At 38.6% G+C, this 16,109-nt stretch overlaps 1 protein-coding gene across 2 annotated transcripts in view; it reads left to right on the top strand.

Annotated features, from left to right (window-relative positions):
- The window catches only part of SVEP1 (sushi, von Willebrand factor type A, EGF and pentraxin domain containing 1), a 167,488-nt gene that overhangs the window by 126,258 nt on the left and 25,121 nt on the right, over positions 1 to 16,109 (top strand). For both annotated transcript variants that reach the window (XM_008513569.2, XM_070596344.1), the window contains exons 37-40: positions 5,715 to 6,387; positions 8,071 to 10,862; positions 12,801 to 13,026; positions 14,002 to 14,157. In XM_008513569.2, the coding sequence (XP_008511791.2) occupies positions 5,715 to 6,387; positions 8,071 to 10,862; positions 12,801 to 13,026; positions 14,002 to 14,157 (3,847 nt within the window). The remainder of the gene's footprint in view (positions 1 to 5,714; positions 6,388 to 8,070; positions 10,863 to 12,800; positions 13,027 to 14,001; positions 14,158 to 16,109) is intronic.

The raw sequence follows: 16,109 nt of genomic DNA, 5'->3' as shown, positions 1-16,109 counted from the left end.
AACTCCAAGGCAGTATGTCCCATCCTCTCTTCTTCCCTTCCCTGTCCAATCCAGGGACAACCACAGCATTCGTTTACAGGCTTACTTTTCACTTTTTAATTTCCTCTTCATTTCTAGCACGTGGAGATTTCTTTTCTTGTCAGCTCAGCTACGCATTTAAAATCATTTTTGTTATATTTCATCAAGTTTTATATAGGGAGGGTTTTCAGACTTTCTTGTAGCCAGAACTGGAAGTCAATTGGCCCCCTTCTCTCTCTCTTTTCGTCCTTTTCGATCTCTTCCCCTAGGTGATTGATGGGCGTAGGTCAGCATGCACTGTGTTGTTCTATGCAAGGATGGCAGCACTGTGTTCAAGTCATGGCTTTTGTGTAATGGGGCCTGTCCTGCTCTCTTCTTCCACTTCCTAAGATGCTGTTGGCCTGATAAGAGGGTTAGGGCCTATTTCCCTCTCTAACCCTCTCAACTCTCTCTTCTCCCTTGAGACTGCCTGACACCGGTCACTGTTCTGCACACTGTTTAGGCCACCCAGGCCTGCTAATTACATGCACATACGTGCAGTCTTGCTTCGGTCTCATTGTTTTTTCTTCCTTTACTGATGTTGTGCTTTGTACCAGCCTTTCCTTGAATTAAGGGGGAAAGATCCAGTCTCAAGTTTAGGATGAAAGAACAGATACTTTAGGAGACTGGAGTAGTAAGATGAATGGCAGAGAAGGAAAGAAGCAAGGAGCCTCATTTCTGCCTCCTGCCCTAAACTTGGCTTTCCAAATTCACCTTTTATCAAAACATTGCCCTGGGGTAAACATCAGCCGTTTACCCAAATTAACAAAGTGGTCACTTGTTTCCCATTTTTCTTTTCATCCCTGTGTGTAGACTCTTGGTGAGAAGCTCAGAGAGAGAAGGGTCATTGGCATCCTAAAATCCTATTAGAATGTTTCCCTTTTGATTCCTCTCAAATATAGACTTTTAAATGCATTGCTGAATTTACTAAGATAAAATTGTTGATCATCGTTTTTAATTGAAAACAGAAATAATTACTGATGCAGATTTATGCTTTCCATTGCTCTTATTAGATTGCAGCTCGTTAAATATGTTGCTCTTTTAAGGCTCTTGTAAGGTTCTTCTTCTAAAAAGAGAAGAGCTAATAACCCACTTGGGAGCCTCTCATAAAACTTCCCAGGCACATGCTCATTAACAGGCTTCCCCTCAGTGTGTGAATCAAATCACTGGAAATAGCATCTGAAGATTCCTCTGCCCATTTTCAAAGCGTTTGTCATTATTATTCCAAAAATATGCTACTGTATTACAGCCAATTTCTCCTAAAAGGTGGCCTTCTATGGCATCACTGTAATATCGATGGATCATTTTTCCTTGAAATTATGGAGTAAAACGATTTGTTTTATAATTTGTATAGCCTGATTTTAAACGACAGTCTGCAAGAGTGTCCCCAACGTTTCTTGAATGAGAATAAAAAATGTCGCACAGAATAAAATTAAATATTCCAGCGTTTTAGATATGTGCCAGTTCCAATTTTTCCTGCTTTGGTAGCCAACATTTATAAGACATACGTCATCACATGTACAAAACTTTATCTTTTTAAAAATAATTCTTTTAAAAAGTAAGCAGGCGAAATATGTCTCCCAGAAATTTTAACACACATTCAGACTTCTAACATAATGAAGTGGTGCAACAATTTGATCAGAGACCAGTTACAGTTCTATGTAGGCAATAGCTAGCAATTAATTCCTCTTTTTTTGTCATTCAGAAAATATATCCTTCTTTAGTATCTTAGAAGACTAACTGATATATTTTAGAAGATAGTTATTTATTTATTTTTTTTTTTAAAGATTTTATTTTTTCCTTTTTTCTCCCCAAAGCCCCCCGGTACATAGTTGTGTATTCTTCGTTGTGGGTTCCTCTAGTTGTGGCATGTGGGACGCTGCCTCAGCGTGGTCTGACGAGCAGTGCCATGTCCGCGCCCAGGATTCGAACCGACGAAACACTGGGCCGCCTGCAGCAGAGCGCGCGAACTTAACCACTCGGCCACGGGGCCAGCCCCTAGAAGATAGTTATTTTTAATAAACCTTTATCCCCATCCACATTGGATATGTTATCTAATCTAAGACACAGATTTAGTTCCGTTTCTTGAAGCCACTCAGTGTAAATTTCTTGGCACCTCCAAAATGCCAGCCATTCAAGTACTGATTGCCTGGTCCCAAGATTCTCCTAAAAATGGATCATTAGAGATAATTGAGAGGCTTCAGCAAGGGATCTCACCCCTTTCACATGTTTCTATGACTGAGAAATGATCCTCCCTCTGGCTAGGACGTCAAGCTTGCAGCTTTGGAAGTGAAGATGTAGAGACAGACGTTCTAGCCAGCTCAACCTCAAGTCTGCACTTCTCTTTCTCATAAGTGGACACGATCCCAAGTCTGTTCAATCCCAGTCACTCTCCTGTGAGCCTATTCCAATAGGTCTATAGCCCAGTTGGAATTGTGGTACCCAGAACTGAACACACACTGGCACATCAAATTAGAATGTAATTACCACAGAATAAAAACGCCAAATCTAGGAACTGCCACGTCGTATTTAAAAGATAAGTATTTATTTCATTTCTCCTCTTCTTTTCCTAGACAAATGAGTTTCTAGAAACGCAATAATTCTTCTAAGGATGTCACCATTGACTCATTCCACTTACATTCAGTGAAACTCCTTCACACTGGCTGCCACTAAGCCATTTTTTTTAATTTACACAATTTTTTAAATTATCTATGTGCAGGACCTTCCATTTTATCTTTGTTAACTATTACCTTGTAAGATTGTAAACAGTGAACTGGCCTGTGAAAAACCTTATTCCCTACCCTACAGTTATGTATTGCCTACAAACTGATGGACATTTGGACTAAGGACAGAGTTTTGTGGCATTTACAAGATGTGAAACTCCCAACTAGCTTATTTCTATTAATCAATACTCTTTGGGTCATCCAGTTAATAAACCGCTTAAATAGTTTCTGTCCTAGCGACATTTTGTCTGCTAAAATCTTATGAGAGTCTTTGTCAAAGGAACTTTCGGAAACCATTTCCAGGTAATCTGTGCCCGTCACATCTTCACCCATCAACTGTCACCACCTGTCAAAAGTACACAAGATCCTGGTGATCATCACTTCCTTTGCCAGGTGTTCATAGGCCATTCCTAACTGTTCGCAAGTTCCCAGAACGCCCCATACTCCTTTGCTCATGTTACTTTTCTGCCTTGAATGATTCCTTTTCCACTCTCAAGACTCCCCTCAAAAGCCATTTTATCTGGGAAGCCTTTCCTCCTCTTCTCATTCTTTGGTTAGGATCAATCATTTCTACTGTAAGCAACCACTGTGTGAAGGGGCCTATACTGCACCAGGTAGTGGGGGTGGGTGGGGTCGGGGGTGGACACAGACATGTAAACAGCTAAATACATTGGCATTGCATCCTGCCCTAAGGAAGTGACTCTAGCACAGAGTATGGCCCTTAAGAATTATTTAGTGAAGGACTAAATGTTGATTGATACACTTAAAGAAAAGTCAAGATTTTAGGTAAGAGAAAGGGATAGTGTAGGTTCTAAGAAATATGGATAGTATCCAAAATACACTCTTTAAATTCATTTGTTCAAAATATATGTATTTGATGGTAATCTTCCATTACACTCCAGAAGAGCTTTGCCATGATTTTTCCATTAGGGAGGAGCAGTGGTGGAGATTTTCCAGAAGATCATGGGTCAGAGGCCTAACAAAGTGCTGCCAAATTACAAAACACCATTTTTGTGTCTTCAAGAGACTTTGAGGAAAAAGGAAGGTTCTGGAGACAGATGCTTCTGCCTCTAAGCAGATGGTCCCATGAAATAAAGGAAGTATTTTATAGATGGTACAATGGATCCTAATAAATCAGGGATGTCTCAGGTGATGTCTGTGAAGTTCAACCAGTGAAATATGCTGGCAACATCAAGGGACTCATGACGATAATGATGCGTGGTTCAATGTGTGCTATAAAAGCATCTGAAGTGTGCCATAAAAATTTAAACATCAGGAGCCTCTCCAAATGGAACTTCCATCCAGAGCACACGTGACACATGAGTAGTAGAATCTGGGCACTCAGACCTGGGATAATGAGTTTTTTAATAATAAAATTATGCTTTTATCATTATCTTTGTATACCTTCCTGGATTCTCCAAGACAGAAGTTGTCTAAAAATTTATCAAGTTCAGGTTCTTATACAAAGAACTGAATTTATCCCCAACACTGAACTGCAGCAGACCCTAACTGGAGACTGTGCTCAGCTGTAGAAATATCTCGGCATATTCGTTCTGAGACCACTTCTGTCCGTAGCATCATATATGACCACAGGTAGGGTGAATGCACACATTTCTGCTGATGCTCTATCATTTTTTTCCTTGACCTCTCTGTCTCCTATAGATTTCATAAGTCTTGCCAGTGAGGGTGAAGGAATTCCAACCCCTCCAAAATAGCTAATTCTTATAAAAAACTAAAAGGGACCTCAGGAGAAATGTTTACTAACTAATGACTGAAGAATCATTGCTTAAGTGTGGGTCAAATAATTTGTACTCGTGACACTGCAATACTGTTCCCACAGGACACCCACAAATTGTGGTTTAACCTACCTCATTGTAAAAAGAGAGAGGAAGAAAGACAGAGCAATGTCATGGAAAAAGTATAAGTGTTGGAATCCCATAAACCAAATTCAGATCCTAATTCTGCTGCTTGCAGCTGTGTGACTCTAGGCAAGTTTCTTAGCCTGTCTGAACCATCGTTCACTCATCTGTGAAATGAATAAATTAATATGTCTAATAAGGATTAAGTTAGGTGCCAAATTATTTTAGTCCCCTTACGGTTCCTTAATATCAAAATGACGAACTCATTAGTTGTTAGACATTCCTTTAAAACTCTGTCATCTCTCTTCAGCAGGAAAGTGAGAATGAAAATAAGAATGACTAAAATGTCATTATGCTAATACTGCATATCCTAGTATTTTGTTCTGCTTCATTGAAAGAGCATTTGAGAGTAATTTAAGATTTTTTTACGTCCTCAGTCTATCATATATTGGAAAACACCTTGTGCATAAAGAAAGACTAAGAGTTATTAAGCAGAATTTATTCATACTGGTTGAAGAGAAGACCCATGTGCAGAACACAGCTTTTAACGCTAACCACATGGTTAAGGGTTTAGGAAACATCAGAGACAAAATTATAATCACTGCTTTAAAGTTCATTGAATATATGTAAGTGCATAACTATGAACTATACGTAGGCTACATGTGGCTCATCAGAGATTGTTTCAAAGACTAGGGATAAAATCAACCAACTAAAACCATCTAAAGACAGTTGAAGTTCCAATTTTGAATTGAGTCAAACAAAATTATAACTTGCTCCTCACTTTTTCTTCTTAAGGAAATGTGTAACAATTTTTAGAGTTCCTTAAATAGCAAAAATCTTAGGGCCACTTCCCTTTCTGAACAAGCATTAATATTAATATCAAGATGTATTTCTATATCTCAAATGAAAGTCATTTGATCAATAAGTGCAATATTCAAACAGTAAGTATTGTTTTAAAGAGTAAAAGTAAAATCGTTATTGGACAGATAAAATAATAAAAACAGAATGTGAAGATGCAAACACCTTTTCTCAGATATTATCCTTAGTTATTGTTTCTTTCCTTCCAATCTCGTAGCTACACCCTTGCTGGTCCTGACACCATTGAATGCCTGGCCAGTGGCGAGTGGAGTGGAAGTAACCAGCAGTGTCTGGCCGTCTCCTGTGATGAGCCCCCCAACGTGGAACATGCCTCTCCAGAGACCGCCCATCGGTTATTTGGAGACATTGCATTCTACTACTGCTCAGATGGTTACAGCCTGGCAGACAATTCCCAGCTCATCTGCAATGCCCAGGGCAAGTGGGTTCCCCCAGAAGGTCAGGCCGTGCCCCGTTGTATAGCTCATTTCTGTGAAAAACCTCCATCTGTTTCCTACAGCATCTTAGAATCTGTGAGCAAAGCCAAATTTGCAGCAGGCTCAGTTGTAAGCTTCAAATGCATGGAAGGTTTTGTACTGAACACCTCAGCCAAGATAGAATGTATGAGAGGTGGGCAATGGAACCCTTCCCCCTTGTCCATCCAGTGCATCCCCGTGCGCTGTGGAGAGCCACCAAGCATCATGAATGGCTATGCAAGTGGATCAAACTACAGTTTTGGGGCCATGGTAGCTTATAGCTGCAACAAAGGGTTCTACGTCAAAGGAGAGAAGAAGAGTACCTGCGAAGCCACAGGACAGTGGAGTAGCCCCACACCCACATGCCACCCTGTATCTTGCAATGAACCACCTAAGGTAGAGAATGCCTTTCTGGAGGTAAGAGACTAATTAGCAAGTGATCCATGGCTTTCATTACAGGGCCAGCCCATTGTGGCTAACGGGGGATTCAGAAGCAGAGGCAGTAAACAGATTAGTTGTTGAAAAACAGAAGTAGCTAAATCTATAGGTAGTGAACATTGGAGAAAATTTGATAGACATTATGAATCCTTTTAATATATTAGCTTTCTACTTTCTGCTAGCATATAGACACTCGAAGCCCTTTGTAGCAATATCTTAGCCCTAACCATGAAGTTGGAATAAGCCAATTTTAATAAAATACCACTTTGCATTATCAAAAAAGTTATTCCAAGATAGATGTATGTTTTATTTTATAGAAATCAAGGTCTCAATGAAACCTAGAGAAATATGACTGTTTCTACTTTTTAGAGAAAAGATGAGGTAAACCATCCACTCACTATGATGCAGTTTTTGTGAGCTTCTTTGAGTGAGCTTAAAGGCAATGTCGCCCTGATGGACAAAGTGTTACGTCAGACCCTCATGCCCTGCTTTCACGCTAACACGCGTCTTCTCATTAAAAGCATCAAGAAAACGAGAATGAGGATCTATTCCTCCAAATCAAGGGCCATTTTAAATAAATAATATTCTAATTAAACACTTTATAAAAACCCACACATATATAGTACCTTTTCTCTTTTCTATTTAACAACAACAAAATAATAGTAAACGCCTTTTATTTAAGACTTTTGCTCAGATATGTTAGCTTTCTATCGGAAGATGGTATATGGTTTATGTAAGGAGGCTTTCTTCATTCATTAATTTAACGGATATTTCTGAAGCTCTTATTAGGCGCCAGATAAGCATTGGAGATCTAGTAATTAATAATACAGATCAAGTCTGTGATGACATCATGCTTACATGCATGTGGGGTCCCCAAGCAATAAATAAGTAAACAAAACAAATAATTATGTTCAAATTACTGAGAAGTCACTACAACACAGAAGCTAGACTTTACCATTATCACTAACAAAGAACCATAGTAATCTTTTTAGTTTTCATAACTAATTCACTTTTTGTACCGCCTAAAAGTGACCTTTTATTATATGAATCACTTATTTATTTGAATTTTGAGATCATGAAGATTAAACTTTTGTTTAAAGATAAAATACTGCTTTTTATTTCCCATCCTTATTTTATAGCATAATTTTTTTCAAGTATGTTAAGAATGAACACAAAACTCTGATAAAACTCCTAGGACCATATCCATGAAAAATATTTTGTGTGCTTTTTGTACTATAAAACAACATTAACAAATAAATGTATGTTCGTGTGTGTTTCCCTTTATGTTATTAAAACAACAAACTATGGCATGACTTTGGTCAGCAAGATTTTTTTGAATTTACCAAGTAATTTCTAATTTTCTGTATCACTCTATCAATTCATCAATCAATTTAGAGACTTTTGATCTTTTACGTATTATGGCCTCAGCACTGTGGTCAACATTTCTGCAGTAAGATTACTTAATTGACCTCTTGTTTTGTTCACTTATTGAAAAACATAGAGTGGACTTACTGGAAAAAACGTAAGTCCTCATTTGCTTATGTCTAAGTTGATTCATTTTAATGTAGACATTTTAGTCTCTTTTTTACTATTTAATGTATTTAGTTAATCATATTATCTGTTACATAAATTGTACTTAATTGTTTTCTCCCTATTATGCAGCACGCAACTGGCAGGATCTTTGAGAGTGAAGTGAGGTATCAGTGTAATCCAGGCTATAAGTCAGTTGGAAGTCCTGTATTTGTCTGCCAAGCCAATCGCCACTGGCACAGTGAATCTCCTCTGTCATGCATCCCTCTCAACTGTGGAAAACCTCCTCCAATCCAGAATGGCAACATGAAAGGAGAAAATTTTGAAGTAGGGTCCAAGGTTCAGTTTTTCTGTAATGAGGGTTATGAGCTTGTTGGCGACAATTCTTGGACATGCCAGAAATCTGGCAAATGGAATAAGAAGCCAAACCAAAAGTGTGTGCCCACCAAGTGCCCAGAGCCACCCCTCCTGGAAAACCAGCTCGTGTTGAAGGAGTTGACTACTGAGGTAGGAGTGGTGATGTTTTCCTGTAAAGAAGGGCATGCTCTACAGGGCCCCTCTGTCCTGAAATGTTTGCCATCCCAGCAATGGAATGATTCATTTCCTATTTGTAAGATGGTTCTGTGTCTCCCACCTCCCCTGATTTCCTTTGGTGTTCCTGCTCCTTCTTCTGCTCTTCATTTTGGAAGTACTGTCAAGTATTCTTGTGTGGATGGGTTTTTCCTAAGAGGAGATCCTACCACTTTCTGCCAAGCTGATGGTACCTGGAGCTCTCCACTGCCAGAATGTGTTCCAGTAGAATGCCCCCAACCTGAAGAAATCCTCAATGGCATCATTGATGTGCAAGGTCTTGCTTATCTCAGCACAGCTCTCTATACCTGCAAGCCAGGCTTTGAGTTGGTGGGAAATACTACCACCCTTTGTGGAGAAAATGGTCACTGGCTTGGAGGAAAACCAACATGTAAACCCATTGAGTGCCCAAAGCCCAAGAAGATTTTGAATGGCAAATTCACTTACACAAACCTACACTATGGGCAAACCATTACATACTCTTGTGACCGAGGCTTTAGGCTTGAAGGTCCCAAAGCCTTGACTTGTTTGGAGACAGGTAATTGGGATGTGGATGTCCCATCTTGCAACGCCATCCATTGTAATCCTCCACAACCCATTGAAAATGGTTTTGTAGAAGGTGCAGATTACAGCTATGGTGCCATGATCATCTACAGCTGCATCCCTGGATTCCAGGTAGCTGGTCATGCCATGCAGACCTGTGAAGAGTCAGGATGGTCCAGCTCCATCCCAACTTGTGTACCCATAGACTGTGGGCTCCCTCCTCACATTGATTTTGGAGACTGTACTAAGGTCAAAGACGGTCAGGGATATTTTGACCAGGAAGAAGATGTGATGGAAGTTCCATATGTGACTCCTCACCCTCCTCGTCATCTGGGAGCAGTGGCTAAAACTTGGAAAAACACAAAGGGATCTCCTGCTACACATTCAGCAAACTTTCTATATGGCACCATGGTTTCATACACCTGTAATCCAGGATATGAACTTTTGGGAAACCCTGTACTGATCTGCCAGGAAGATGGAACATGGAATGGCAGTGCACCATCTTGCATTTCAATCGAATGTGACTTGCCTGTTGCTCCTGAAAATGGCTTTTTGCATTTTACAGAGACTACCATGGGCAGCGCTGCACAATATAGCTGCAAACCGGGACACATTCTGGTGGGCTCTGACATAAGACTTTGTCTCCAAAACAGAGAGTGGAGTGGTACTTCTCCACGCTGTGAGGCCATTTCATGCAAAAAACCAAATCCGGTTATGAATGGCTCCATCAAAGGAAGTAACTACACATACCTGAGCGTGCTGTACTATGAGTGTAATCCTGGGTATGTGTTGAATGGCACTGAGAGGAGAACATGCCAAGGAAATAAAAATTGGGATGGGGATGAGCCAATTTGCATTCCTGTGGACTGTGGTTCACCCCCAATCTCAGCCAATGGCCAGGTGAAAGGAGATGAGTATACATTCCAAAAAGAGATTGAGTACACTTGCAAGGTAGGGTTCTTACTTGAGGGAGCCAGGAGTCGTGTTTGTCTTGCCAATGGAACTTGGAGTGGAACCACTCCCATCTGCGTGCCTGTCAGATGTGCCAGCCCACCACAGGTGGCAAATGGAGTGATGGATGGCCTAGACTATGGTTTGGGGAAGGAAGTAGTGTTCCACTGTCAGGAGGGCTATGTCTTGTATGGTGCTCCAAAACTCACCTGTCAGTCGGATGGGACATGGGATGCGGAGGTTCCTCTCTGTAAACCAGTCAACTGTGGACCCCCTGAAGATCTTGCTCATGGCTTCCCTAATGGCTTTTCCTTTTCTCATGGGGGCCAGATACAGTATCAATGCTTTTCTGGTTATAAGCTCCATGGAAGTCCTTCAAGAAAGTGTCTCTCCAATGGCTCCTGGAGTGGCAGCCCACCGTCCTGCCTGCCTTGCAGGTGTTCCACACCAGTAATTCAAAATGGAGCTGTCAATGGGACAGATTTTGGTTGTGGAACAGCAGCCCAGATTCAGTGCTTCAAGGGTTTCAAGCTCCTGGGACTTTCTGAAATCACCTGTGAAGCCAATGGCCAGTGGAGCTCTGGCTTCCCACGCTGTGAACACGCTTCTTGTGGTTCTCTCCCAGTGATACCAAATGCATTCATCACTGAGAGCGGCTCTTTAGAGGAAAATGTGATCACTTACAACTGCAGACCTGGGTATGTCATACAAGGCAGTTCAGATCTGATTTGTATGGAGAAAGGGATGTGGAGCCAGCCTCATCCCGTCTGTGAGCCAGTGTCCTGTGGACCCCCACCGTCTGTTGCCAATGCAGTGGCAACTGGAGAGGCATACACCTATGAAAGTAAAGTGAAACTCAGGTAAGACCATGGCTCTTCAGTCTCCAAGAGGTGCAGGCAGGAGGGTTGTAAAATGAAAAGTCATAGATCAAAAATTTAGCTCATTAGGAAGAAAATACCACCTCAAGACTGCTCTCCAAAACCTAAAGCTTTTAACACTTGGCTTTATTCTACCCATACTTATATAGAAACCCATTGACTATAAAGATAAAATTCTACATTTTCAGGTTGTAATTCTTAATATAAGTATCATGATTGTCATATTCCATTGAGCTTCATGAACCAGCAAGATCCTCTAGCTAGCTTTAACATCTCTTAAATCACAAGGCTGTTTTTCAAAGGTCATGCTGGTAAATTTCTTTGTGATATCACTTTATGGTTATATTCATACGTGCAGATGTTGAGGAAATAAGGGAAAAGCTGAAGAATTCAGGTCAAAAGACCACTTTCATTAATCAATAAAAATAGGGTGATAGTCTTAAGGGGACTTCCAACCTGTGCTATCTGAACAAATTAAGCATTTAATGCACAAAGGTGATTTTTGCTGGAAAAGTTTTCTAGCTAAAATGCATTATTTAAAAGGATGAGAAAATAATGGAATTAATTTTTAAATTAAGTTTTTGTTGGAATAAATCCCTGAAATGTTCAAAGATATCTCAACTCTCTAAGTCAATTTAGATTTTATTAACATCTGCAAAGGAATTATGGGTTATCCTTCACAGGTTGGCTTCTTAGAGTTTATTAATAATTCAACAACTCTTCTTAAGCATGTCTGTTGTGGACATTTTAATCCTACTTTCATTTTCTCTTAATTTCAATAAGAAGTAGACCCAGGGGAAGATTGTCAATAAGAAAGCTAAAGAGTAGTGGCTCATGCGCTGAGAAGAAAAACAAAAATGATTCCTTGCTTTTGATATGCATTTTCAAGTTTTTATGTGGATGTTGGTGTGTCAGATATCCTGAGAAGTCACATATCGCCTGCTTCTCAAGACTTCTCTGTTTGTTATTCCTTATTGTCTGTTGATTACTTCTTCTTTCAGATCTTCACTTAATAGCAGATAAACAGATCATTCCAAGCTTGCAAAACCTGGGACTTCTACCTAGTCTATAATTTGTGAAATTAAAAAATATGTCCACCTAATAAATGTTAGTTAATTAAGTGGCTTAATTAAAAAGGCAGTGTAGTATGGTGGCAAAAGCTGGATTCTAGAGCCATATTCCCTAGGTAGGAATCTCAGCTGTCACTTCTTGGGGAAATTATTTAATCTCTTTGATGTCGGTTTCATTATCTGCAAATGGGAATAAAGGTAATAATAGTACCTATGCATAGGGTTCACATGAGAATTTAATGAGTTAACATTTGTAGAGCACTTAGAACAGTGACTGGAATTTAATAAGTGCTATGTAAATATTTGCTGAGCAAATAAATGCAAATTTTAAAAATCACAGAGAGTTTTAGAGCCAGATTGAACTTGAGTTTGAACACCCATGCTACTGTTACATGATAATAGCTAATAATTAGGATTAAAAGAAATACCCTATTTAAAAGGCCTAGAACAGTGTTTGGCACAAAGTAGATACCCAATAAATATTAATTGTGTTATATTCTTACTGGTATCTAAGTCTTTTTATGACTTTGTCTAGAATTTCTTGAACTGTCATCTGTTTTTAGAATAAATGAATTCAATAGTGATATTATCCACAATGAAGGCAAATAATAACAACATTTAAAGCAACTTGTCTTGGCTAATCTTTAATGTGGATAACTAAAGATCGATCTGGTTATCATTGCTGTGTTGGTGTTTTGGCATGGCAATGCCATCTACCTGATGTTTGAATCCATTTTATGTATCACATAAAGTGTCTACTGAGCGTTTTAACAGCTTCTTAAATCCAAGAACAGAGCATCAATTATATTGTACTCACTTTAAGGCGCTCATTTTGGCTTTTCCATTGCAGGTGTCTGGAGGGTTATATGATGGATACAGATATAGATACATTCACCTGTCAGAAAGATGGTCTTTGGTTCCCTGAGACAATCTCCTGCAGTCCCAGAAAATGTCCTCTGCCAGCAAACATAACACATCTACTCATTCACGGGGATGATTTCAGTGTGAATAAGCAAGTTTCTGTGTCATGTGCAGAAGGGTATACCAATGAGGGGGTTAACACATCAACATGTCAGGTAAGACTCCCTATCTTAATTAGAATGTGTAAGTGTAATTCATTTATATGTATTGTATATATAAATGTATATGTCCCCACACAAGCAGTATCTTGCTGTCCTGAAAAGAAAAAATGCCCCAAGTTTCCAATCATATCAAAGGATTTGAGAAGTTTTTTGGTAGAAATATAATCAAATATATCTTTCTTTCCAATATTCTCATTTTTAAACTAAGAAAGTGCCAAGTGTAGGTGAAAAAACATTTAGATAAAATGTTAAAATATCTATAACAAGATATTCATTAGATAAAATGTTAAAATATCTATAACAGGATATTCATTAGATAAAATGTTGACATATCTATAACAAGATATTCATGACAAATTAGTCATAAGTCATATGGTCCACCCATAGATGCTCAAAAGAGTGTATGTGTGTATATATATATAAGTATATATATATATATATATATATTTTTTTTTTTTTAAGTACTTGAGCGGTTCCAAAATACATACTAGAATGTTTTCAAGTATTCGTGTTGGAATGGAGAAAAGGAAGGCAAGTTTTTAAACTTTGAGTGGTATGCCTATAAGTTGCTATTTCTCATAAACATTAAATTAAACTGTAGAATTATGTGAAATATATGGGTGCGTTGTTATGTCATGGAATATTTGTACCAACCATCCAGTCCTCATCCATCATAATGAAAACATGTTTCTTGGAGTCCTTGATTTTTTTAATGGATTCTATTAGGAACAAAAAGCTTGGCTTTTGTGTTTAAAAAGTGTCTAAAATTGTTTAGAGATGACCATTAAGGCCGTCTAATAAATAACGTGTTTTTTAAGGCTGCAGATAAAAAGTAGCAGAAAGACCAAATTCTAGATCTTCTTGATTATTATTTTGGAGATTATTCTGCCATACAGTCAGTATTTGCAAACTTCTTCATTCATACGTATTAACTCCTAAATGTAACATAATTTGTTATTTGTTATTTAGCCTGATGGCACCTGGGAGCCACCATTTTCTGATGAATCCTGCAGTCCAGTTTCTTGTGGGGAACCTGAAAGTCCAGAGCATGGATTTGTGGTTGGCAGTGAATACACTTTTGAAAGCACAGTTATTTATCAGTGTGAACCTGGCTATGAATTAGAAGTAAGTGAACAAACTTTTAACCAGAATTAATTTGTTTTTCTGATCTACTTGGGAACATTTTCATTATTAGCACTGATTTCTTTCACTGATTTTGGTTCTAAAAGATTTTTTTATACTTTATTATCTTATCCTAACACTTTACAATAAATATTTAAGGTGATTTATAATTTTAAAAGGCAAAATAAGTCTTGAATTAAAAAAATTAAAGCCATGGTAAAGGAGGAGGAAATTAGTATACCAACCACAAGACTGGTACTGTGACTTCAATTGCCCATTTAAACCTGTGTTTCTGCCTCCTGTTAATCATACTCTGCAACAAGGCAGCCCATCTGTCACCGTATGGAGGTGACCGTAAGGATTTAGGTATGCAAAGCTAGGATTGCCTCCAGCAATGGGCTCAAATACCTTGACAAGTTCCTGATTGAGATGCCAGGTTCCCACATGGCAGATCTGGCCTGAAAATTCCTCATCGCAGTTCTAACCAAATACTAAGTTAGGTCTCATGACCACTCCTGCTTTGTAATATTAAAACTCCATCAGCAGCGCCTAGGTCCCCCTATTACTTTGGTGGGAAGGCTGCAGTCAGTTTTGCTGAAAGCATGATCATATCATCAAACTTGAAATTTAAGAGGCCTGTTTTACATTGTATAACGTTGTCATCTGGTTTTTCAGGAAACCCTTCTCTGCTGTTTTTGTTGGTGTAGTGGTATTTAAATGTACGTTTTGCAGAATTATTCATTGCCAGTGATCTGTTAAATTTGTATAGTGCCTTCTGTTATTTTCTGACCATGCAGTCAAAGAATTGTCATAAAGAGGTCCATGAAAGCTGGAACTGGGCTTATATGGATGTTGTTTTAACTGCTTAAAAGAGTTAAAAAAAAAAAAAGAAAAGGAAGGATAATAATGTAATGGTTGATTGCAACTGGAGAGTTTTTCTGTTTTGGAAACCCAGTTGCTCTTCATGTGAAAGTACTAGTGTTGCAATTTATTAAGAAGAAAAGTGGTATAAAATGTAAACGTATAGCAAACTGATGGGTCATTAAGTTTGAGGAAGTAGATAATTTACCTTACAATTTTTTTAAATTAATGTTAACTAACTACAAAATTGAGAGAGGTGCCATAGCAACTGTTCTCGCTCCAAGCTACATTTTAGAATTACCAGAGAAACTTAAAAAATATATTGATGTCCAGTTACTTGTAGAAATAAGGGATGCCAGGTCTGGGACAAGAAATGTAAAAGATTAGCCTTGAAAAGCTTGTCAAATGAGATAGCAGGCAACCTAGCAAAGGCTACGTGTTAAAAAGACTCAGGGGCCAACTGGATGAGGCCCCCAAGGGCCAAGATGAGACCGTTTTAGCATCAATAAGAGTAATAACTGAAACACATCAAATATGTCATGAGTGACAGTAGACTCATCATGATATTAAAAGAAAATTAGTTGGTAACTATTAGAGGATACTCAAGAACAAATTCATTATTTTGAAAACAGACAACGAAAGAGGAAGAAACTGGATGATTGGATAACCGAATAGTAGATGAAAGGAAGTTTCCCTTTATAGAAGTATTCCAGTCAATAAACGATAGAATTTAAATCTCAGAATTTGCAACTCTTAAGAATTAATGGATTTAAGTTGTCATCATGGCTACTGGTGTCAGAAAAAATAGAGGCAACCAGACGTTATATGTCTCCTGGTGGGAAAACACACCATTATGAAAAAGTCTTGCCAAAAACAAGAAAAACTGAATTTGAATCTAGTCAAGCCTCTAAAGCCAACAACCAGTATCAGAGGCAAAGGAACACTCTAAGTGACACCATAGTGAGGTAATCGGCAAAATTCCGTGTGTGGAAATATCTACAAAACAAATGACCCAGTTTTCTGGTTTCTGAAACAAATAAATTGACAGGGTAAGAGGGAAGGAAACTGAGAAGGAATCTGTAGATTTAAAGAGG

The sequence above is a fragment of the Equus przewalskii genome, chromosome 26 (assembly GCF_037783145.1).
Source record: "Equus przewalskii isolate Varuska chromosome 26, EquPr2, whole genome shotgun sequence".
Taxonomy (NCBI): domain Eukaryota; kingdom Metazoa; phylum Chordata; class Mammalia; order Perissodactyla; family Equidae; genus Equus; species Equus przewalskii.
This window is presented reverse-complemented; position numbering and strand designations above follow the sequence as displayed.